Raw genomic sequence first — 25,861 nt, forward strand, 5'->3', positions numbered from 1 at the left:
ACATTTCCATGCATTTATGTGCGGCGATAATAAAGCGAGGATGATTTAGATTGCCGATCGGAGAAGTTTATATACCTAGTACCTAGTACCTATTTACTTACTATATTTTCTTTATAAGTAGGTGGTTCAATATAAACCGCTTATATCTACGAAGTAATGTCTAGAGGAATACTGTAAAGCTAGATCTTAGAAATAATAAGAAATCACAGCAGATTTCAGTAATCACTATGTATAAAATTATTATGATACTTTTAGGATAGTTGTGATTGATATTATGCGTTTTGGGAATAAATCGAATAGGTTTGAAATTTTTGGCAAATACTTAAAAGATAAATTAGACTAGTGGAATGAACCTACAGTAAGTAATATTAAATTGTTCGAAAATGTCTAACCTAGGTTTTCAGACACTCAAAATATGTACTTAAATTTTAGTACCTAGTCGCGTTTAATTCACTAGAGGCATTTCATATCAATATTTCAGCAAGACATTATTTTAATTCTAAATTATAAAATCAACAAAGCAAATAAAAGTCTTAACAAAAATAAAACTTCACCTGCAAAAGGTGTTCAAAAACTCTGTCACTACAAAAACTTGTATGATAAAAAATAAAAATAATCCATCGATAACTTTGAGCGATCAAAATTCATAGAGATCTCGTAACTTATGCTTTGGTATTTTCCAAAAGTTCTCACTGACTTATACCAATAACCTACCGTGATAAAGTGGGTGTGAAAAGTCTCAGTACAATAAGGTATCTATTTGCCCGTCTGGCCAGAGACATTAGAAGCCATAGGAAACAAAACAAGGCTGGGTACCTACTCACCGGGGTTCAACTGAAAACCAGCGCTGCAGCTTAATTTGGTTACAGGGCTACGGCACATGCTGAGCTGAGTCATTTTGGCATCACACTACAGCACAACGTCTCTAATTTTTCTCTCTTCTCCTATTTATGTTTTTTACAAAGTGTTTTTAGTTATGATTGTAGGGATGTAATTTTGTTGTCAATCAAGCTGATGTTGGTTACAGACGTTTGAGTTTGGCATCACACTACAGTCTCTAACTCTCTTCTCCTATTTATGTTTTTACTCAATAAATGTTGTGAGTTTGAGTTTGATTGTTAACCTACCCACTCATGGTAACAATTCCTTACCATTCGGCAAGTTATCTTAACAGTGCTGTTGTCAGTTCTTTCCGTACGCTAGGTTATTGTTACAAGCCACTACTAATCTAAGGTTGCATTGAATGTCATGGAGCGCGTGAGAATTCTTCTGTAGTGGCGAAGCCGGTTATATGGTGTCGACGCCGCCCCCCATCAACTTGTTTCCATACTCGCTTAGCACCTGAAAGTAAAAAGCAATCAGTGTGAGCTTCAGGCTTGTGAGTTTTTTTATCTTCATCAAATGGGTGATCATAATTTAGCAAAACACTTTCGAACCTTGCACGCCTTTGTTCTGACCAAAGACTTTATTATAAGTACTCCCATAAAAAGTATCGTTAAAGGTGTTTTGCCACGTTCATTAAAATCTTTATTGCACATAAGACTTGGGCGAACTGTATATATAGTTAATTTATTTTTAGGATAGTTTAGTGTAACCTCAATTGTTCCTTTTTAATTAATAAAAATTTAAAAACACTATTATATGTTGGTACACATAAGCACAGTGCCCGCTTTAGGAGTGGGTAGCCAGGGCGGCAATATCAACCACATAATAGGACGCTGTTATGCAATACTGAGTCCTTCCACTATCATTTTGCAATACAATGTCAAATGTTAAAATTCTTTTCTAAGGGTAGACATTGTATTGCAGAATGAATTAGGGTTAACACACTATTGCATAACAGCGTCCATTATTGAAATACCTGTTTTTCATTTTCTAAAGGAAAACTAGACTCAGTGTATTAACTTTTATAGGCTTATCTCGTAGGAATGTGAGTATGAGTATTCCATGTTGATCAAACATGAGCTGTAATTTTGTCCCTTGTCGTATCTAAAAGGGCGCCAAAGGCATGACAACCCGGGGCGGGCGGATAGATGGCTAAGGCCGTCCCTGTACAGTCGAACCATTTGATTCCTGACCCGCCGTAGATAATAAGTCCCTTGTCAAGCAATGCGATGTCACTATGACTTTTTCTAGGAAAAGGTTCCACAGTGGGTTACTATTCAGTTGGTTCGAGTGTACACAGAAAGAAATACACATTATTAAAGAGCGGATTTGAAGTAGCGATTACTAGTTTAATATGGATAAGACTAGTACAAGTATTTATTTTTATCAAAAAGGTGCCTAATAAATTGGATCTAATGTGTGAGCTGTATAAAACTCGTTTAATTAGAATAAAACATTTTTCCTTACATATAGTTTGTTGCAAGAATAACATTTATTGAATTTATAGATTGCATTGCGGTAAGTAAGTAATAAAATAACTTTAAGACCTATAAAACAACGTGATATCTAATAAATAAATCTTTCTAACCAATCGCAATAGTCATATCCATATTAAACTTGTAATCGCTATTTCAAATCCGCTCTCTGCACATTATAGCTCTGAATATGACAGCTTACCTTGTAGAGGAAGATGTAGTGATGTTTGTTGGCGAGAGCGTGCGGGCGCTGCGCGCGCAGCTCGCGCACGACGCGCGGCACGTCCGCCGCGTGCGCCGCCAGCGCGCGCGCGCACACGTCCAGCGCCACCACCACGCACGAGCGCCCCGCGCCGCTCGCGCACACCACCGTGCACGGACGGACTCCTGGGGACGATACCGATACCGTCATCAATAATAACATGATGATTTTAGGCATTTTTAACCTTCCCCCTTGTCAGCTAATGTCAGGAAACCCCTCCCCCCCTGCTTACGTAAACATTGGTGTATATTTTTAAATGTATTCATGTTTCAAAATTGTTTTTCATGCGAATTTGTTGCAAGAGGGTAGCCATATTTGCTTGAATTAAAACCTACTACATTTTGCGAAAAGAAACAAGACATAATAAATAAATATTGCTGACGTAAGCACCATCTAGACTAGGTATACGTATTACTTGAATGACCTCTATCATCGTCACCATCGTCATTGTCACTAACATTATTGTAACTGTCATCATTAACTTCGGTAGGTAAATAAAATTATTCGTATTCAAATCAAAACCAACATCAACCAGAGGTACGCTGCCAGCATTTTCGCATTATTTCACATCAACACACAGTGCTCTAAAAGTTCACCAAAGATCGTTCTCCAGATTTGTGCAATGAATCTAACTAACGCGTCACTGAGTAATCACAAATCTGATTCATGACAAACATGATTTCCGCCGCGGCGATCGATCGATTTGATCACGATCAAAAGAATGACTGTTGGAAAAAATCACAATCTTTTATCTTTCTAGGCGTACATTGTTGTTGGTATTTACCAACTTTCCCCTACATAGTTTACTTACAGCAACGTTAGACCCACCTTCAACTTCCGACGCAGCCTTCATCCGGCTCAGCGTCCCATTAGTAGCATGTCCTCTCCTCATCATCTCCTCGGCCTTGGCGGGAGAATATACGTTGACACCATTCCCTGGACTACCGTCTTCGCGCAGCTTCGACAGGTTACCGAAAGAGGATCGGCTTCCATCGCCGTAAATTACTTCTACACCTAAAAATCGTTGATAAAAGGAAAGTTTTAGATACTGTTATTGATAGCTGTGTACTTTTAAAAGATTCTTTTTAACGCTCCTTGCTCGTAACGAGCAAGTGGGCTCCCTGATGGTAAAGGACTACCACTACCCGTACATATCAAACTCCAGAGGATTACAGATGCTTTTCGAGACTAAAGGGTTGAGAGCCTTTTCACAGCGCGTTTTTCATTCGTTAGAGCTGAGCAGCCGTACAACTCGCATGCGTGCTTATTGCGTTTGTATCAGAAAATGAGTTGTGCAAAGCCCCTAACTAAAATAGATTACCGTATGTGCCACAGTATACCAACGGCAGTTTTACTCTCTACGTTTTAACGCCAAAATACAACATTTTGGCATTACAGAACCTTTTGGAAGTTGTTAAATTAGGGGTTACTTTAGGACATTTTGGGGCTACTTTAATAGATTTAAAATGGTTGAGCAAATGAGGTAAAGAATAGAATAGGTACTTTATGTAGATAGGTATTTCATTGCCACAGATGGTCTGAAAAAAATAAGGACATGGGCGTAGAAACAAAAAAGTTTTTCAAAGTAGCCCCTGCATTTTAAAGTAGGTAACCCCGTTTTACGGTAATAATATATTCGTGACCAGACGTACCATCTTCATCATATTCTTTGGCTGTCTGCGAGATCTTCATATAACTCCTCATTTCCGACAGGAAGTCTAGCACCGAATCATAATCATCAGGAACTCCCTTAGCTGGCCAGAAGTACCAGAGGTGGGTGACCTCTCGCCAGGTCCTCGTGGTCAGGTTGATGACCTGGACGCTTGAAACAGCATACTTGTCTCGCTGCTCTCGTTTTTTCAGTACGATTTGGTATTCGCCAAACGTTCGCTTGTTGTCGGAGACTTCGGAAGGAGGAAGATATTCGTAGCATTTTTCCTGGAAAAGATAGACTAAATGACTGACAAACAAAGTATAACAAGCTCTTACGAATGTCAAAAAAATCATAAACGCACATCCCATACTACTTTGACTAAAAGCTTTAAATTTTACACACGGCTTGCTTTTGTCATGAGAAGAGTAATAAAATGTTGGCGCAGTAGTTTTGAAGATAAGCCAGGCTGATCAGTTTTTTTTTCTGGGTGGTATCACCTGGGGGATATCAAGCCACGTAACAAGGTACGACAGAGACTGTCTCGACTGTACAGGGTACTTACGACTCCACTCTCCATATATTCAGTCAGCATGACGATAATCCTGGAGTTCTGTTCCCAGATCATTCGCCAGAAGTCAATCACGGTATTTGGCAGCGGCGCCTGGCACGCTATGTAATAGTTGCGGATGTTGCCTGGACCCTGTAATGAGGAGCAAAGAAGGTTACAAAAGGGCTTTTTTTAAACGGTAGGTATGAAAGAGTAAAAAATCACGTTTATAATCCTCCATACAAAAAAAGAGTAAGTGAATGAGACATAAGATGCTTGTGTGCTTGATTTTCGCCATTAGAATATACCTACCCGAGCGAAGCACGACACAACATTATGTTATATTATGTTTAAAGAACTTTATTTATCAAAATAACATACATTGTACTTAATGAACTTATATTAATACACTATTTATACCAGTGAACACTATGAGGTGCATACAAAAAAGCAATACTTAACCCTACCCTCAAAAAACTTAACCCTTAAATTGATAGTGTACACCACAGCGACCATGATTCAAGACTATCTTTTTGTATTAACTCATAGTAAATAAGTAACTTACCGTAATATAATTGGCATTGATGTACTCCGAAGTAGGATCACTCCCGATCCTCCGAAGCGGCACCCTGGTCTCAGGCAGCGGCAGGACATTGGAGTAGCGGTTCTTGTCTTCGCAGCCAGGAGGGACCTCGTCAGGCCGGACGGTGACCGCTGGGATCTCGGCGAACTCGTTGCTCATAGACTCCACGTCAAGGGCGAAGTTGGCGAGCGCTGCATAGTTCATTGGGTGAGAAGTCACCTGAAAATTCAATAAAAAAATTATAAGAGTAGCATGTCCACTGCTTTATTTAGACATCGGTTACATGGTAATTCGTAATTCTGGCGTTAGTTCAGTCCATCATTCTGGTGAGAACGATGCACATCCCGATTCCGTCTCGTGGGAGCTCCTGCGTTATACCCCAGATACAACCGATTCCAAATCCATAAATAAATAAATACATAGCTCTTAAAAAATAAGGTCTTTCCTTTTTAATTTTCCCCATGTTTTTTTGTTATATGTTGTTCAATAAAGAGCCTTTGCCTTTTTTGTTCTCTCAGATTATTTGTATGGTTTGAGCATGCTCTACACTGCAGCGTTAATTGCATTGAGTTGGGTTACTTGTCAGACGCAGCGTTGGTCTCCCACTAAAATTCACTAAATGGACTGACGATGTTGTGAGAATTGTGGGCAACCAATGCTTGCAAGTGGCGAGTGGTCGTTCATTGTGGCGTTCCAAGCGGGAGGTCTTTATTCAGCAGTCGACGTCTTTCGATGATGACGTGATGGTCGTGTTGTGGTGACTGGTGTTGTGAGTTGCGTACCTCGTCGTCGTAAGCCGGGTTGCCGTAGCTCCGCTTGCTGGCGCGCAGACGCTGGTTGCCTTTCCTGTGGCCAACGCTAACGCTGTCCAGGCTGTACGCATCCAGAGACACTGGAGTACAACGCTGGGCGTAAAAGCCGCGCCGCCCGCGACGACGGACCACTAACTGGAAAAAAAGTTATTTTTTTAACCCCGGCGCCAAAAGTGGGATGCTATAAGTTTGACGTCCGTCTGTCATCGTAGCTCTCAAATGGATGGACAGATTTTGATGCGGTTTTCTTTAGGTAAAAGTGAGTCATACTAGTACAATATCCATTTCAAGTCAATCCGACTACTAAAGTGGGACAAATTTAACTTCCACGATTTGACCCGTACCTACTAACCGACTAAGTAACACAGCAATTTAGATAAAATCTTGTAAGAACATACGCAGCAGTCGGTTCTTTATAAGTTACTTTGTACAAACTTATTCTACAATATTAGACAAAGTAAAGCACAAAGGGATCTTTTTCATTCATATAATAAAGTACCTTCAAAGCGCGTACACATCCTCAATATAGAATAAGTTGTGATGCTGTGGTATTCAAAATACTGCTTGTATTTTTGTTACAACCACAAACTACGAGTATGTATAAGGGTAGTGAGTAAAATTCAAAAACACTTTCATATGTTTTCGTAATAAACTAACCTAAGATTAACCTTAAGATCTTTATTTACGTATTCTAAGCAAATAAATCATTATTTCTTTCTTTAACCAACAAAAAGTTTGAAAACCTTTGACATTGTCGCTTCAAAGTTCAATATCTCAAAAAAGCTCAATCCTCAATATTGTATTACTCGTCCACAATGTATGGTTACACAAACATCTGTAACAACAAAAGGATATGTGATCATCATGGACCCTGTTGGGCACAGCAATATTTATACAAGAGGGCAGCATTTATATCCTCCTAAGTCCTCGCGTACTTTATAAAGGACTAATTAACACTAAGAATAACGGCCGAATGTACTTTATAAAGTACAAATTGTTCATTGAATAAAGAATTCTTAGAATTTTGAAATGATGTCCAAAATAACAAAGCAGGTCACCATCGTCTAGGTCTTAAACGCTAAGTTTGTTAAAAAATGTCAGGACTCAGGAGGATAAAATTAATATTTTTTATCTTATAGCTATTACGATTCTTATAGCTGAACCGATTTTGATAAAACGTCTAAGAACCATCGCTAGAAACCCTGCTTTCAAACAAAAAAACCGCATTCAAATCGGTTCACCCGTTTAAGAGCTACGGTGCCACAGACAGACAAACACACAGACACACATAGCGGTCAAACTTGTAGCACCCCTCTTTTTACGTCGGGGGCAAAAGATGTAGACTTATTCCTTAAAAATAAATTAAAAAATGGTGTGTGTGCAGTTCATAATCCACACTAGGCCCGCGCAGGAATTACGAGCCAAGCCCTCTCATTCTGAGAGGAGGCCTATGCCCTCCCTGCAGTGGGACGTATATAGAGGCTGGGATTGATATATAACAATGTGGTAATTAATAATAATAAGCCGTTGGTGAACTAGTGGTTTGGTCTATTGCCTCTCAAGCAGAGGATCGTGGATTCAAGCCCGGGCTCGCACACACATTTTACTATGAGCTTACCGTGTAGGAAAACTTCGCAAGGAAACCCGCAAAGCACTTCAATGGTATGTTTGAAGTTCCTTATCTGCACTAGCCCACTGCCAAGCCTTCTCATCAGCTTTGGTGATCTATTTCGATCATGACAATTAACAGCGTCGGATCTGCAATTATTGTGCCAAAGTCAAATAAGTATAGGTACTATTATATGTTGACTTTGACATTATAATGTCAAAGTCAACATATAATAGTATTATAATTCTAAAATGGCCAAATTGTAGATCCGACTCTGTTAATTGTCACGGTCGATTTGTATTGTATTGTATTGTACCTATTCTGAGAGAAGGCCTGTGCACCAATTAGAGTTGGATACTCAACAAAGCCGTGGTTATGTTTGACCTATCGAAGCAGTCCAATCGCACCTCTGAAAATTCATATAATTACATATTGATCCACGACTTTGCGGTAATCGTTGCACGCGATCAATGGTGTGTTGTTTTGTGTATGTACCTATTCTGAGAGAAGGCCTGTGCCCACCAGTGGATTAGAGGCTGGATTTTTCCTTGCCACTCAACAAAGTACCTAACATAGAACACGTTGTTAGAACGTTATCCCAAATTATGCAAACTCCTCGATTATTATCTGAATGCCTCGCAAGCACTTGAAGGTGTTACGTGAGAATAGGCTCAAGAGCAAATACCACTTAGTGCTGATTTATGAAGTGCCCTACTAGGGGTTGGTGTGCATTAACACACGATACGTCTAATTCAAATTCAAATGCCACGACACGTCTAATTCAAATTCAAATTCAAATGCTTCGCACACGTAAATAATTAAGTCCAACAGCTGAATTGAAATTCCGTGATTTTTAAAAATTCCCATGGGATTTCCCGATAGTTAAATCGTTGTTTTCATTGACGTTACATTTAAAACAATAATGGTCAAATTTCATGACTCTAAGCTCAGCGGTTGTTGTTTCGAGATTTTATCCCTATCCCGTGGGAATATCGGGATAAAAATAACCTAATGTGTTATTCCATACGTCCAGCTACCTACACACCAAATTTCATGATTCAAATCCCAGCGGTTGTTATTTAGAAGTTTTATCCCTATCCCGTAGGAATATCGTGATAAAAAGTATCCTATGTTTTAATCCAGGTTATAAACTAACTTTTTGCCAAATTTCATCCAAATCCGTCCAGCTGTTTCAGCGTGAAGTAGAAACAAACATACTCACTCACAAACTCACTCACTCACACAAACTTTCACATTTATAATATTAGTAGGATGAAATATACGAATGTTTGATCTCGAATCTTAGGTGTTTAAGACAAGAATGCATCTATTTAAGTAATCATAACACGAATTTTACTTACTTTGTTTGGCTCTAGTTGATATCTGACACAACAAGCGTGCATAAATATCTGATACGACTCTATTTCTAGGGCCGGAAGGATGTGTCAGATATTTTTGCACGCTGCGCTGTGGCAGATATTAATGCTGGTGACTGTACCAAGACAAGTGACCAGTGATATTTATTTATTGAATAGAATTGTATAATTTTTTTGTGCCAACTGTCCATCCCTTTAATAGAAAGCTGCTTAAATTATATATTTTCAATGATAGATATAAATTGTGTAATTAGGTACAATCAAGTGCCAAAATTATATCAAAATATGTTACCAGCACGGCAAGATATCGCAAGATATGCAAAGATATCGAAACAGTCAAAGTTACAAAAATATGTATACATGTCTTTATGCACTTAACATTAAGGTGAAGAGTTAGCTAAATTTATATTTTTTGCACTCAACTGTATGTACTTACGAGTACAAGGTAATTTCCACACTGTATATTCAGCCGGAAGACGTCCACAACACGTACTCTATATTAGAATTCTACAATGCAGTAGAGTGAGTAAAGAAACCAAACGTCCAAATTTTACCAGTACCACTACCATGAGTTTACAGTGACCGTACTCGATAGCGACAGCGTAAATTATTTGTATGGAGAATTCTACAGCGCCTCTTCTAATAATTTACGCCGTCGCTATCGAGTACGGTCACTGTAAACTCATGGTAGTCATACAGCTAGCAATGGAAACGCGCGCCGAAGGTCCGTCATCGAGCTTTGTTTATAATTCGCTCAGTAAAAACATCCTTCGGCGATACGGCCACACTTATGCTTAGCGAAATATCGAGTGCGGGGCAAAGAAATTACATGTGACTTAGGGATGTGACAAAAAGTTCTCAGAAGTACAGCTTTTCGACTTCTTCAAGTTTTCAAATTTACGAACGTGTAATGTTATGTTTTGTAGGTACATTTGATTCAATTAAAATTGTCTTTGTTTTTACCTATGACGAAATGGAATGTTATATTGTATAATTTTTAATTAGGAGGGGGAAGGAGGGTTTGCTAATGCACTGAACGAATATTCCCTCAAAAACGGTTTATCCGATTAGATAAAACTCTGCTTAGGTATTAAATGGTATGGGGCCACTTAGTATGTCACTTCATGATTTATGAACTAGGTTTTTTTAGGTTAAGTCGCCTAGAGGACCAAAGACGCAAAATCTCTTTGCTTTTGTTCACTTGTTTTTAGTTTTAAAATTTTAAACGAGGTGCTTTATAGGAGATGGAGGTAAGCAGTCGGGAAAAATAATCTATGTACCTATAGACGATCATGAAACTTATTTATCATCCTAAGCTATCAGTTGCTTAGCTTAAAGCATAAAAAAATGCTATTTCACTTGCAAGCTTCACCTTCCTCAAATCAGCCTTATTGTTTTTAATCTGATGCAGGAACTGTCATAAGAATGGTACCTTGATCGACTATACGATGTGCCACCCCTAGCAACAAGCTTGAGGCAGCACTTTCGTGTGCCCGGCCGGCGGTGCCCTAGCGGGTCGCCCAGCGCCCTGCGCGCGCGCATAACACCACGACATACCGCTGCCGGCGCACCACTCAAAACTACAACTGTTGATTTGAATATAGAATAACAGTCTGTTTAGAAACAATTGACAGTTTAATTGGTTATTAGCATATTTTTAGATGATTTACTTTAAAAAAAGTCGCTAATTGAGTGATTTTACCGTTAATAGTATTTTATTTATGCCGTGACCGAGTGCTGAAATTGGTAAGTTTTGAGTATTTTTGCACGTTTTTCTTCGGGGTTTTATTTTTACTGCACAGTTTTTTTGTCGTCTCTAATATAAAGTTTACTGTCTCATTAGTGAGTTTATTCTGAATGCTAGAAATATTTACAAGATCATCAGAAAATCGCTTTCTTTAGAAAATGAAGCCCTTTAACTTTACGATTATTTGTTTTGAATAACAAAGTTCTTACCAAAACGTAACGTATTTTGAAACATTTTGAAATTTTTACAGTTTTTTAGAGTACATTGTAGTACAGTTTTATTAAACAATTTTTTAAATCCAATCAAAGTTTTGTTTTCAACTTTCTACATGTTTTTTGTGATTACTTATAATTTTTACGGGGTGAAATAGACGCAAGGTTTTGCAAACCCTATATACCTTACCTAAATACCTACTTAAGTATTTGACGACTGGATGGCCAAGTGGTTAGAGAACCTGACTACAAAGCTTGAGGTCCCGGGTTCGATTCATGTTTGTTCTCGGGTCTTGGATGTTTAATATATATTTAAATATGTATTTATCCATATAAGTATGTTTATCCGTTGTCTAGTGTCCATAGTACAAGCTTTGCTTAGTTTGGGACTAGGTCAATTGGTGTCAAGTGTCCCATGATGTTTATTTTATTTTTATTTTATTTATTTACCTTTTCGTTTTTTATCATCATCATCCCAGCCTATATACATACGTCACGTCACGTCCCACTGCTGGGAAAAAGCCTCCTCACGGAATGAGAAGGCTTGGGCTGTAGTTCCCACGCGAACTCCATGCCGATTGGGAACTTTATACACACCACTGAATTGCTTCGCAGGTCTACAGTGAAGCTCGTGGTAAATTTTAAATGTAATTCGCATATAAATTTTGAAAAACTCAGAGGTGTGAACCTGAATTGAACCCATGGTCCTCTACTTGAGGCCATTTAGGTAAAACCATTAGGTAGGCTACCACGGCTTCAATTTTAATAATAATAATTCATTTATTTATTCAGACAACAAAGATCCATACATTATTAGTAATTTGCTTATAACTATGTTAGTATACATATAACGTACATATAATGTATTTTATAATGCCGTCCTCATTTTATAGATCTAGACCGTTGGTCATTATTTTTCAACTAAGTTGTCCCTATTCATTTTTTACCCCAGCTTGTCTAAAACTTTTACTATAATTAAGTTCTGCAATTTGCCTCAAATTATATTATATAAAAATACCAACATCAATTAAAATGTCATAACGTGCATTACCAGATTTCTATTTCATATAAATTTTGTTTTAAATCTTATTGTTTCCTAGTGCTTTCCTACGAGCTTTCAGTGTAGAGTATGTTTTGCTCATCAATTTAAATCAAGATGCTGCCACCTATCACCTAATGTAATAATCTAGCAGTGGCGTGCCATCGTAACAATGCGATGCTCACCGAAATGCCTTAATTTTTTACATGCTCAGTTAAAATTGAGCAAAGCTTGTGTGTGCTAACTCCGAGTTGCCTAACGAACAAATATAAGATCAAAAATGTGTAACATTAATGTTAGGCAGTAGTTTATTTTCATTTTCATTTTCTAACTCATAAAATATTCACTACACGCCACTGTAACCTTTCATCAGTAAAAGAATGTATGAGACGATATTTTTAGGTGAAAACCCTTATTTGGGCATTTCTATCTACCGTTGTACCTTGAGTTTATCTCTCCGATTTCAACAAAATTTGGGAGGTAGACTCAGTCTATGATTCCGAGCTGGAAAAACAGGGTCTCCAGATATGTCCCCAAAATATTGTATTGTATTGTAAAACTCTTTATTGTACATAAAAACACATGAAAATAACAGAACACAGGATAATAAGATGTACAAAGGCAAACTTATCCCTTAAAGGGATCTCTTCCAGTTAACAAAACGGACACATCCATACAATATTTTGGGGACACATCTGGAGACCCTGTTTTTCCAGCTCGGAATCATAAAAAATAAAGTTCAGACTGCTACCATACTAAATATATACTTATATCAAATTTACAAGGAACATTATAGCGGCTAAGATTCTTGAGAATTATTAGTAGTTTAAGAGTAAATAGCAGCCTAAGGTATAAAATATACCTAAACTTGGAAGATTCGGTACACAATACGAAATCCTTAGAAAAATATTATTTGATTTTTTCGTAATGGCTACGGAACCCTATCCTGGGCGCGTACGACACGCTCTTGGCCGGTTTTTAAAGCTATGTTTTAAAAGATTAATAAAGTTTCTAGTTCAACTTTGATCTCAAAATTATCTTTCCTCCGATTTGCCACCAAACTCTCGAATACTCTTGTTACCATCCAAGCTTTGACTTATTTAGAGTTTTAATAAGAATTGCTAAGACAGTTAAAACTTGACCGATATTCGCCATCGCCCACTGGTTTCCGCAGCTCATTAACTTATCACGGTATCAAATTCATACATCAGTTGCTTCGAGTTGCACAGCGGAATTTTTATCGACAGATAAATCGCGTCCCAGCTCGCACTTCAAACTCACCTTTATATCCACTACATTGGACCCAGTTTTAACTTTTGTTAGTAAGGTATGGTCAGTAATGTTCCCGTTTGTTTAAACAAAGATCTTACGGTGTAGGTTTAAGGTTGTGTGTGTGTTATGTCACTCGTTATCTAATGAGCTTCAACTGCTCTTGCGACGGTAGAGTTACCTCTGATTACAGCGAAACTTGGCTCGTAAGTTTTATGCAGTGGTTTCGTGGTGTTATGTTTTTATGATGGATTAAACCTGAGCTATACTTTTGTAGGAATTTGTTAGAATGGTTTGTCGCTATACGCTTTTGGGTCGTTATTTGCGCGTTTCAACCTCCTCAATTTTCGTGGTCGTACTTTTTAATGAATAGGGCAGCGATCAAGTATTACGTAACGCAATTTGGGGGAGGGTCTTGTTGCGTTACGTACGATGCGTTACAGGGGCGGGAGGAAGTGTTAAAACGACGCGTTACGTCACAGTTTTTTTGTATCAAGTACATACTATAATGCCCTCAAAAGCGGGATATTTGAATCATCAGGTTGTTCTTGGCCTACCTATAAATGCTCTCATGCTGAGCTGCCAGTGTGACTGTGCCATAAAATGCCAACTTAATTCGAAAAAAGGCTAAAGGAAAGCTAAAAAAATAAAATAGAAATGGTCATTTTGGTGTTACGTAACATTTAGGAAGGGGGAGGGATTGCATATAAAAATGTTACGGCGTGTTACATGGGGAGAGGGAGGGGTCAAAAATCTCCCAAAAATTGCGTTACTATTACTTGAATGCCCCCTAGGCTGTAGAATTTAACGACATTTTAGATTATTTGTAGACGTCCTGTACTTCTACTAGATAACCTGAGATCTGTAACAGAATCTTTTACCATGTCAACCAAAAGCCCACGTAAATCAAATCAAATAAAGTCTTGAATAACGACTCTTTTCTTTAAATGGAATATTGTGAAAAAGGTGCACTTAAAAGTTACTGAGTAAATGACTAATGCCATTCTCATTATAACATGTTCCGATTTGTGGGATGCTTTTCATCATCAACACCATGTCAGCCATAGAACGCCCATTGTAGGACATAGGCCCTCCATGAGACAGTTTTATTGAAATTTAACCCGGCAATTCTTTTACGATTGAGCTGTCAAGATGCAGTTTCTAATTTTTTCTTTTATTGGATTCCAGGATTCAAATATCAAGGCGTACGACAGAACAAATTGAAACGCTATTGGTAAGTAATACTGAAGTATTTTATCAAAGCAAATGCTTTTGTTTAACTTGCGGTGCTAATTAATTTTTTTTTTCATCACATTGCAAGGAAAAAAAAAGCAAAAATTTAATTATTTTGTGTCCAAACACTTCACAGCTCAACAAAAGCAAGACGCTAAGAAAAGAACTGAATAAAATATGGCTACCCGCAAATACAGGGAGCTACTACAATATTCGAAAATCGAAGTTCGTATCGTACCGTCCCTCTCACTCTCGTATTAAATAATATTAGCGTCAGGAAAACGATATGAACTTCAATTTTCGAATTTCGTGGTAGCCCCCCGATTGTCACTTTTTTCGAGTCGCCTACCATAGATAATACTAAGAACCGTGTTTAGTTTAGAATTCGAATGGCCTTACGGCCAGATTATTCAAACATGCTAAAAAAATATTTACTAAAATTATTGCAAAACATTTTGAAAATATAAAAATAACGAAGTTTCATGAAGCGTGGCAAATTTTTATAGTGTTAAATTGGGTTATAGCTAAGTTTTAAAGATGTAAATAAAAATGAAATGACGTTGTTGTTGTTGTTGTTTCTTTAAAAAAATATGGCTTTGTCCATCAGAGGACAATTTTGCCAGTGTCTAGTAGTTTTTGCCGTTGTACGGTAAAAAAAATCTAGAAAACGAAATATGAGCTAAAGAAAATCGAAAACTGAATTGGTAATGAGTGGTATGTATGAGAGGTAATGGTAGATGAACGATGACAGTGCGAAGATAAGATTTTTCATGAAATGACGTACTTACTAACTTTTTAAAACAAAAGTCATAATAATTCCCGCGGGAACAATTGAGGCCATTGTCCTATAGTATACAGCAAGTATACAGGCATGGAATAACATAATTGACGAGCAAGTGTGATGAAAAAACTTTTTCATCTCTCCTGTTCGGAAAGTTGAATTTTCATGGGGTAGATAGCCGGGTGGGAAATTGCGTTTTCATCTCTAGGGTGGAAAGTATTTTTTTTTTAATTTTTACGATTAGCCACAGAGTCGAAGATAATTGAGTTACGTCAATGACACTTTTTTTTCACATTTTGGCCTGGTCATCTAGATACACGTCATGACCAAGGAGCTTATATACCTATAACACTGGAGGTTGAACGCCGAACATCCGTTTGAAACAAGAAATTTGACTTTTATTATGTCACGAATATATTCCATCTCTTTCTTTAGTTAGGTTAAGAAAGAGATGGAAGTCATTCTTGAAATGTGAAAGAAAGAGATGGAATATAATATAAATAAGTAACAAAGGTCAACTTCTTCGTTCGGCGTTCAACCTCCAGTTTTGTATATAAGCTCCTTGGTCGTGTCGTGACCAACTCGATGTTTTTTTAATAGTGGGACGTGGCAAGTGGCCAGTGCGAAAAGGTTGGAGGTTGGATATCAGTAAATTTAATTTATTATTATTCTCTTCTTTTTTGTAGTATTTTACTTTCTTCGCAGTCGAAATGAAAAGTAAAGTGTCTAACTCGGGTGAAATTACCCATTTCCCCTCGAACTATTCACTTTTTTCAGGCGCCAGAAATATCTCGGGTGAAATGGGTCACTTTCCACCCTTGGTTATCAATCTACTATTTTGTTAGGTAATGTACGTCAGATTGCAATATAAATTGTATTGTTGCCAGTATTACATTTTAACCAGAAATCTTGAAAATGATGTTATGAATACACTAGCGAACAGAACTTTTTAAAATTCCAGGACGCAAAATAGAACATTACGAAGACTGAATCTGCAATGGTCTCCAAAGTAGTGATCATAATCTATCGTGAGGCTATCCTATTAGATATTATGCTCATTACTCTGGATATCTTGTACGAACATACAACAATAAAGTATGAAGAACGAAAAAGAGGTGTTAGAAGAGAAGAATTGAACTCGAGCAGTGAAAAAGAATGGACGAGAAAATAGTTGTTGAAATTATTCTTCAAAATAGAGGTAAAATAATTAAATTGTTAAAATAGTGATATTTTTAATTGTTGTGTTCTACGTGTATGTTGATGTTTTTCTAATTTGTGTGTAATCGTATAAGTAACACTTTAAAATGGTTTACCTTTTTAATTAACCTTTTAATAATCAATTTCAATTTGATTTCCTTAATAAAAGTATGAGATGTCAAAATGATATTAGTAGCACAAAGGTTCCACCCTGGGTCATGATTAAATTTGTTCGACTGTACATTACATAATTTACTTTGTTTATAGTACGTGTTTGCTACCTTTTTTTGAGTTAGGTACATAATTTGAAATTGTGAGCTTTGTCGTTGTTTAGTGATATTATATTAAATTCATCCCTCTCTCACATATTATTTACGAAAACAACACGCCTCTGCATTCGTCAACAATCTGTGATCACTTTTAGAGAATGAATATTCCATTATACACTTACCAGCAATCCAATGAGCAGTATTAAAGCAATGACACCTATAGTGCTCACTGCAATAGCGACCGCCGCCCCCGATCCTGCTTCCTCCATGTCTAGTACTGATTTCTCTGTTGTCACATCTCCATAGCTTGACACGTCTTCCAACTCGTTAACCGATTTGGTAGTCGATTCAGTCGTCTCCGCGGGACTTTCATCTTCAGATGTCACAATAATTTTAGCGTGTGGGTCTGTTGTTATGCCCTGGGTCACTGTTGTTCCCGCTTCTGTTTCGGGTTCAGTAGATATTTCTTTCTGCTCTTCTGTGGTGGTAGGAGCAATAGTGGTGGTAGTTGTAGTTGTTGTGGTTGTAGTGGTGGTGGTTGTAGAGGATATTATCTTTGTAGTCTCCATAGTTATAACTTCATTGCTGCCACTACTTTCCTCCGAACTATTTGTTTTGTCATATATCTCACTTGGTGTCGTTTCAGAAGTTTCAGTACTCAAAAGCACCTCAGGAGCTTGAGTTTCCGATGATTTGTCCATTTGTACTTCAGTAGAATCGTCAATATTATTCTCTGAATTGGTTTCATCGGAATCAGTAGTTGTTTCTGGTTCTAATACCTTCAGTGTCGTAGGATGCTCTGTTATTGATTCTTCAGAAGTTGTGATTTCAGCAACTTGCGTAGTTGACACAGGTGATTCTGATTCTATTTTAGTTGCGTTGCTGAATATTAGCGATGATACCTCAACCTGAGGTGTTGAATCTGGTTGTGTGGTAGTTGTTTCTTCTGTCATATCAGTTGTAGTTGTGTCAACATATTTAGGTCTATAAGTAGTAATAGGATCATCTTCAATGGTTGTCGCTTTTGTTCTGGTGGGAGCTGCTGGGTGCCGTGCATTTGGAGCAGTTGTTGTTTCAACTTTTTCAGTTATCGCTACTGTCGGAACATAAGTAAACTGACGACTGTAAGTCGTTATTTCATAATCGGTGGTCATAGGTTCATTAGTGTTTACTTCTGTAGCGACTTCATTATTTTCTTGTGAACTTTGAGCTGTTTCATCCAACGGTGTTGTTACCCCTTTAGGTAGCTTTGTAATTGATTCTCTCTGAGTATTTAAACCAACAGTTTTCTTTGTTGTCTGTTCGCTAACTGATATCCATGATGTTTGTAACTCTTTTGCTTCAGTAGTATTCTCTATTGTGATTGAAGAAGATTTTGTGGCATCAGTAGTCTTAATAGATTCAGTGGTTGTGATTGGCTGAGCACTACTTTGAACAGAGATATTGCTTTCAGCGGGCAATCTCTCCGATTTTGTCTCAGTAGGTATATTTTCCGTCTTTACTTCGGGGTCCGGCGACGTATGTGGTAGCATTGGCCGCCATGGCAGTGTATTCTGATCAACGGTAATGTTTTTTTCTGTAATTACGTTGTTAGTTTCAGGAGCCAAAGTTGTGGTCGTGGAACGTGTTGCAATCTCGTTCTTGTCTGAAAAGCGATAGTGAAAAATATTAATTGCGAACATTTTGTACACATTTCAATTCGTAAACGAATTTCGCAATAAGTAACTGCAAGTAGGTCTCACATAAATAACATCCCGCTAATATTATAAATGCAAAGTTTGTTATTATATCTATGTGTTTGATACTTTTTCGTGCTAATAAAAACTGCTGGAAGAATTTGTATGAAATTAATAATGAGATATGCAGATTTTTGGATACCTTTAATAACACACATGCTACTTTTTATTTTGATATCTGATTTCAACCACGAGGATTTTGGCGCGGGTGTTTTTTGCATAACGTTAATGAAATCCACAATGTATTTTGGGAATCCCGACGAGAATTTTCCAAAATCCCAGAATTTCAATTCAACTGTGACACACACGTGTGAAAGTACGGGTGAGCACAAGTTTGTGATATATTTTTATAGAATTATGAAATGTTTTATAATGTGACCCACCTGCTATTTCATTGACTTTCTGCAGTTCGTTTTCCTCAGCGTTCTTCTGTGTTGAGCTCGCTGGTCTCGCCGGAGGACTACGTAGGCTTGCAAGTGCCCAAGCTGTTAGAGTCGGTGGTATCTCCAACTCACTCGCACTGGCCGTCTCCACCTCCGCAGAAGTCGCCGTCGTTGTCGCGTACTTTGCTGACCCTCTCTTCCACAGCGACGGAATAGCGTTGTCGGATATAGATTGGGAATGCACTATCTTCTTCACGCCACTCACATCAGCTTGAATTACTGGGTCAATATCCGACGATACTGTTGTAAGGACAGTCCTGTTCGATTGTTTCGGACGAATTGTGGTGGACGTTCTGTTTTTAATACTAAAATGTTCAGCGTATATTGTGGTTGGATAGGTCGGCCGCTGGTACGTCCGTGTAATATTTCGCCTGGGGGTCATCCAAGTTGGTTTTGACTTAGGCGTTGTGAAATGGAATTTTCGTGTCACATTCCTGACGTTTACGTTTGGTAAATTAGCACCCGTCACTGTAACGCTATTGGGTGAATCTCGACCTTCTGTTAACTTCTTGGAATATCCTCTGTTCCTGTTGGTTAAGTTGCTCGAAAATGTCCTTAATGGTTTTTCAGTTGAAGAAATTGAATTTTGAATAGATAATGGTATGGAACCAACAGAACTAAAGATGGATGGTAGTGCACTAGATGATGGTAAAAGGTTCGAGGATATCGTAGAAACAAACTCTGGATCCGGAAATAAAGGCTTTGTTGAAACGACGAAGAGATTTGATGGAGTGCCTTTAATGGGCGCCAGCTCTTCTTCAGCTGGGGTTTGAAGCGTCGGTTCCGTGGCTAAGGTATCATTATCGCAATCGTCTTCATTAGAATTATTGATTGAGTAGGTTTCGGTGGACAGTACTGACATCTCGTAATAAATACTTGTACCATGTACATCAGAGAGCGCTTTATTATTAGTTCCAGCCCCGTCGTTGTCTATAAGCCGAGTTTCTTTGGTATTCTTGATAATTATGGTAGATTTATTACCTGGTTTTGAATTATTGTTGTCTAAGCCTACATTTCCTTTGATTATCTTATGTACATTTGTTACATTAGGTGGTGGCGATCTTATTTTTATAGCATCTAAATTTTTAATAATACTTGACGAAATATCTTGATACTTTTTATCGAAGAAAACATTTTTTGGTGTGGTTAATTCAGCATTAAAATCAAAAAAGTCTGATTTGTACGATTCTGATTTATATGGTTCTGATTTATAAGGATCGTCTATTGGCAAAAAACTTGAAAAGGAACTAAAGGCAGTACTTGTATAATCACTATATTTCTCATTCGACCCTTTTCCAGTGTTTTTAGCAAAGTCATCGCTGTCAAAGCCAGGTATAGTAAAGAAGTTGCTATCATCAAATTTACTTGTAAACTTTTCAAATGAATCATCATCGTCGTCTTCCTCGCTTTTAGTTTCGACTGTCGTGGTGCTTGTGCTGCTTGGCGGCAAGTTTGTTTTCTTATAGTTTCTCATACTGTCCATCATTTGTGCCGGCTTCTTCACTTCTGCCGTTGGAGTAACTATTATCAACCCTGACGGCACTGACTCTGCCGTGGACGACCTCACTCTTCTTAACGTGCTTTCTGTGGTTGAACGAGAATTGTATCTCGTACCTCCTCTGTATTTGTACTTGACATTTTTATCGTTGCTGTCTTCAGAACCAGATTTTTGAGGCTGAAGCTCATTTAGAGCTGTGTCCAGACTCTTGGGCCGGCCTCGGGCCCATGTGTTGTTCCTGGTGTATCTCGCAGGTCTCTCATCTTTGACCGTCGTCGTTGTCGTTTCCAGCGGCAAGGCATTACCACTGACCGAAGTGCTGCTTAATAGTAGCAGATATGCTACTAATGCTGCACCTGAAATTTTATGAAACGTATGTTAAGCAACACATTTTGAGAGCCTAGGTCGAGTTACACCATAACTGACATCTACTAGCTTAAAAGCATAAACCTGTATCTACATACACCTATACATTTAAGCATGCTAAAATTTTCCAGCATTTAGGTTGTACCAGTATAGAAGCGGAGCTGAGAGCGATGTGCAAAATTAGATATGTTATTATATGCCCTAGAAAGTACAACCCGGTCGGATAATACTTGTGAGACGCGTTAATCAAGTATCGGATAGACGTAAGTTTGCGAACTTGCTCGTGCGTCTGTCTGGGTCTTAAAATTTCAAAACAAATTCAAATACCATACCTAAACATATTCTCACTGGAGACTCCATTATGACTTCATGTTGGTCCTGCGCTTGTAAATATTCAATGATCCAGAATCCTGTTTGCCATGGTTATCCTGAAATAGAAAAAAAAATCTTAAGTAACTTAAATGTCCTTGTGTTCGACATTCCATTGGCCAATAGATGACGCCCTGCTGTCACCCCTATTGCTAATTAGATTAGATTTTTAGAAAAATATGGCTCTGTCCATTGGAGGACAATTTTGCCAGTGTCTAGTAGGTTTTGCCGTTGTACGGTAAAAAAAATCTAGAAAACGAAATATGAGAGGTAATGGCGGATGAACGATGACAGCCCTATTGCTAATTAAAAATTGCAACTGCTGACAGTGATGAGCACTCGGACGCATATCTTACACGAGTAAAGCCGTTACTGGACTCGCTCAATCTGAATAAGATTACTTCTAAATACAATTGTAGCAAAAATAGCACAGAATAAAAGAAATATACATTTCGTCATTCATATTACCTCCCAGAAACGATTTCGCCATTTTTTACCTATCCTTCTATTAATTTGCACACGTTCTTGTTTTTTACATAGATTTTTGTAAATTATGGTGCTCGCCCACTAGTTACTGTGGTTCAACCTCTATCTATGCAATAATACATTTTATTTGCAGGTGGTAGGAACTTGTGCAAGGTCCGCCCGGATTAATAAATATAAATAAATATCATGGGACACTTGACACCAATTGACCTAGTCCCAAACTAAGCAAAGCTTGTACTATGGATACTAGGCAACGGATAAACATACTTATATAGATAAATACATACTTAAATATATATTAAACATCCAAGACCCGAGAACAAACATTCGTGTTATTCACACAAATATCTGCCCCGGCCGGGATTCGAACCCAGGACCTCAAGCTTCGTGGTCAGGTGCTCTAACCACATAGCCATCCGGTCGTCAAAAGGATTGCTACCACCATCTTGCTAGCTAATCCTGCCGTGAAGCAGCAGTGCTTGTCTGTTGTGTTTCGGCGTGGAGAGTAAGACAGCCGGTGAAATTACTGGCACTTGAGGTATCCCATCTTAGGCCTCTAGGTTGGCAACGCATCTGCAATACCCCTGGTGTTGCAGGTGTCTATGGGCGGTGGTGATCTCTTACCATCAGGAGACCCACTTGCTCGTTTGCCATCGAGTCGAATAAAAAAAATGCATTTTAAGCTCAGACTTCCAAAAAAACGTTCCAGCCTATGAGGTAGTTTAATATTTTACTTGAGCCTATCAATATTTAATTCGATGATGAAGCTGAATACTTCGAGCCAAAGGTGCCCGTTACCAACGCCCTAAGATCCTACCAGTAGGTAAATAATTGCTTCATGCAAAAATTACAATTTAAATAATGTTAAATAATTAAAAACAGTTTTTTTTTTAGTTTCAAGTAACATTGTCACTATTTAAATTAAAACGACGTAGTTATCAAATTAACATTGGTTATTCAAGTATTAATTTAATAGGGGAGAGGGGGGGAATGTTCGCCCGAAATATGTCCAACCAATCAGTGGCTCTTTATCAGAGTGAGCTCAAACGAGAAACCAATCGTGACCGTTTCTGTTCGATCTCACCTATCACGAGTTAGTTTAAAATTTGTCAGGCAGGCACACCTCGACTACTAATTAATACCTGAGTGACATGTGTCATGCTCATCAGTGTACGCGAAAGAAAGGGCTTGGACGTAGTTCCCACACGGGCTCAGTGTTGATTGGCAACTTCACACAAACCATTGAATTGCTTGGTTATACAGGTTTCATCATAACATAAAGTTATCGTCTCAGGTTAGCCTGATTATAGCCACTATGATGCTAGTATAAAGACATTACATCAGTCTATTTACGAACATTCCCATGACTTCAGTGTCACTCATCGTAAATTGGTGTGACGACACCCGGCTTTCATGCATTGTGTCCTGCCGTGTTCTAGTTCGCTTTAACGAGGAGTACATCGGGATGTGTGAAAGAGACGCAGACATTTGAAAGTACTATCACTACAAGCGATTTATGATAGACGATTACTATCGGAACTCATAACAGACAGTGTTCATATTTTGAACTCATAATGTTGTTTTTTTTTCCTTCATAATAGACAAATATCATAATTTTCTTATTAATAATGGCATTCATAAGAAAATATTTGAACTCATAATAATGTTTTTCATAACGGTAACTACCTATTCAAAATAAGATTTACTTATATCGTTAATTATTTCTATTATAAGTATTAGTTAAAAAAATATGTTCGGTCCTGGCGCTTCGCCGGCCGCTGACGCGGCACGCTCGCTTCGCTCGCTCGGCCCGCGCGCTGTAGGGTCGCAGTTCTACCTAACACTCCTCCACGCTTCGCTCGTCGTCGTACCTAACAGAACCCTTCCTTAAATACATCATTTCATACCATCGAAAATTTTCCAAGCCCCTGCAGTTCAATAATGCAGATAAATGACACTTATGATTAAGAAATTATATGAAATCAAACATTAGTATAAAACAAAATGAACACTGGCGTTATGAATTAGAATGATTAGGAGTTTCGATCGTTAAAAAAAAATTATCGTATAAAAAACATATGAAGAGTGATCATTATGATGAAAAATGGTATGAGAAAAATTTTTGGACTTCCGATACTTAATAGGACTTAAAAATGTATGTGAAAAAATGCGCACCCAGATTATGATTATTGTTAATGTCAACCATTGAAAAAAAATGCTATACCTAAAAAAGAAAATAACATCAAAATCTACAGCCAATTCGTAAACAATATGACCAGATAAATGAGGCGGTTGTAACGCTCGAATACGAGTAATCGCCCAGTTACGCTCCCTGATAAACTTGTAAAGCTTCTACGGGACGCAGATAAAGTTGAAGGCAACAGCTAGTCGATTTATTTTTTAATCAATGAAAATTTACAATAATTAAGTACATTTTTTTATTTTTAACTAACATCACAACTTTGTAAACTGAGATTATGGAAGAATAAAGGCTTTTTTAATTTAATTTGAATAAGTTATTTAGGGATTCTCATCCTTGCTTCCCTAAAGCGAACATCTGCTTGCTTGCTTCTCTAAACCTGCTGGTGCTTCATCGGCACTTGAAGTCTAAAAGTGCAAAAATTCTTAGTCCTGTTAGACTCGAGCTGGTGGATAAACCACTTACTCCTTTTAGATTCGATGAATCAGTCATTCGGAATATAGGTACAAATCTTTCAGACTGTAACAACTAGGTGGCACATAATAAGCAACCAAATTGAACCAGCAGAACTCAAAATTGCGCTTGTAAGTAAACCACCAAGCATTCGTGTCGAATTCACACCTAATGTCAACTATAACTACAGTAGGTAAGCTTCGACTTGACCTCTTTACACCAAGATTATCCCAATTTTAGTCATTATAATGGTTAGAACTCGAACAAAGGTTACTTGGACCAATTTTGTTGCAATTCGGGGTAATGTTGTGGGTCAAATGTGTTAACTGGGGCATGGGGTAAAATTGGGTTCCCCTTAAACAAGTTGCTATAGTTTTTTGGAACAAGTTCACTTATTTTTTTATGACAGTGTAGGGCTTCAAAATGAGATCAAACTGTGGTCCATGATCCACGAGTGCCAGTACTAGGTATTTGCTAAGCAGACATGTGACACCTTACACTTCAGTCTACTCGTGATAACGGTCATTGTATGTGGTCGAAACGTCGAGGTAATTATTACTCGTTGTTTAGCGTGATAAGTCCCGTTTGTGGTATTTAATTATGAGTGAAAGTTACGAAAGTTTAAAACATTACAGAACATAGAATAGTTTCTATCCTGAAAAATTGCGTAGTCACCGCGGGATAATGACAAAGTCGCGGACAACAGCTAGCTTTTCCAAACAGTACACAGTCACGCGTACTATTTAGATTATTATTGATCCTAAAAGTTTGTCACGGATACGACAACAACTGAAACTGATTGAAACCGATAATGTTTAAAAATAGATACAATTCATACTGCCTTCTGCGAAATTAAAGTTGATTAGGTATGTACCGTTCCTAACAAAATTAGGTTAGCTGCAGTGAACCAGTTTCTAGACACAGTAAAGGCTAAGCTCGATCAAGATAAACCAATTGAGTGCACTGAATTGATTGAAATAGCGAAAGCGTAGGTATTTATTACGATACTTAGTACTATTAGTCTTATGCAATTGCAATATCTACCAATTATCTGCAAACAATTTTATTATCCCTTCGGCTGGCTGGCACCCGTCATCTTTAAAAAACCTTGCAAATGGTCATCCAAGGGTCATCCAAATTTAGAAATTTTTAAAAAGTATATGAACTTAAATAAATATGAATTATTACTATTATTATTTCTCTTAATGGCGGCCTTAAGGCTTGGGCCAATGTTAGTTACGATGACAGGGTTATGGATGATTTTGCAGAACGCCAACAGTTTGACAGATGATTAATTCTATCAGTAAATAAAGTCGCTTGTCGGCTGTCATCGTTCATCCACCATCACCTCTCATATTTC

General features: G+C 37.9%; 1 protein-coding gene across 2 annotated transcripts in view; it reads right to left on the reverse strand.

The window, feature by feature from the left end:
* Positions 1-1,086: 1,086 nt before the first annotated feature.
* The window catches only part of LOC141439604 (uncharacterized), a 77,383-nt gene continuing 52,608 nt past the window's right edge, over positions 1,087-25,861 (reverse strand). For both annotated transcript variants that reach the window (XM_074103895.1, XM_074103894.1), the window contains 10 exons: positions 21,326-21,421; positions 19,070-20,983; positions 17,133-18,595; positions 6,189-6,353; positions 5,389-5,625; positions 4,839-4,976; positions 4,275-4,560; positions 3,451-3,636; positions 2,563-2,747; positions 1,087-1,341 (listed from right to left, as the gene is read on the reverse strand). In XM_074103895.1, the coding sequence (XP_073959996.1) occupies positions 1,288-1,341; positions 2,563-2,747; positions 3,451-3,636; positions 4,275-4,560; positions 4,839-4,976; positions 5,389-5,625; positions 6,189-6,353; positions 17,133-18,595; positions 19,070-20,983; positions 21,326-21,353 (4,656 nt within the window). In that variant the 5' untranslated portion in view covers positions 21,354-21,421 and the 3' untranslated portion in view covers positions 1,087-1,287. The remainder of the gene's footprint in view (positions 1,342-2,562; positions 2,748-3,450; positions 3,637-4,274; positions 4,561-4,838; positions 4,977-5,388; positions 5,626-6,188; positions 6,354-17,132; positions 18,596-19,069; positions 20,984-21,325; positions 21,422-25,861) is intronic.

This window comes from Choristoneura fumiferana, chromosome 21, assembly GCF_025370935.1.
Source record: "Choristoneura fumiferana chromosome 21, NRCan_CFum_1, whole genome shotgun sequence".
NCBI lineage: Eukaryota > Metazoa > Arthropoda > Insecta > Lepidoptera > Tortricidae > Choristoneura > Choristoneura fumiferana.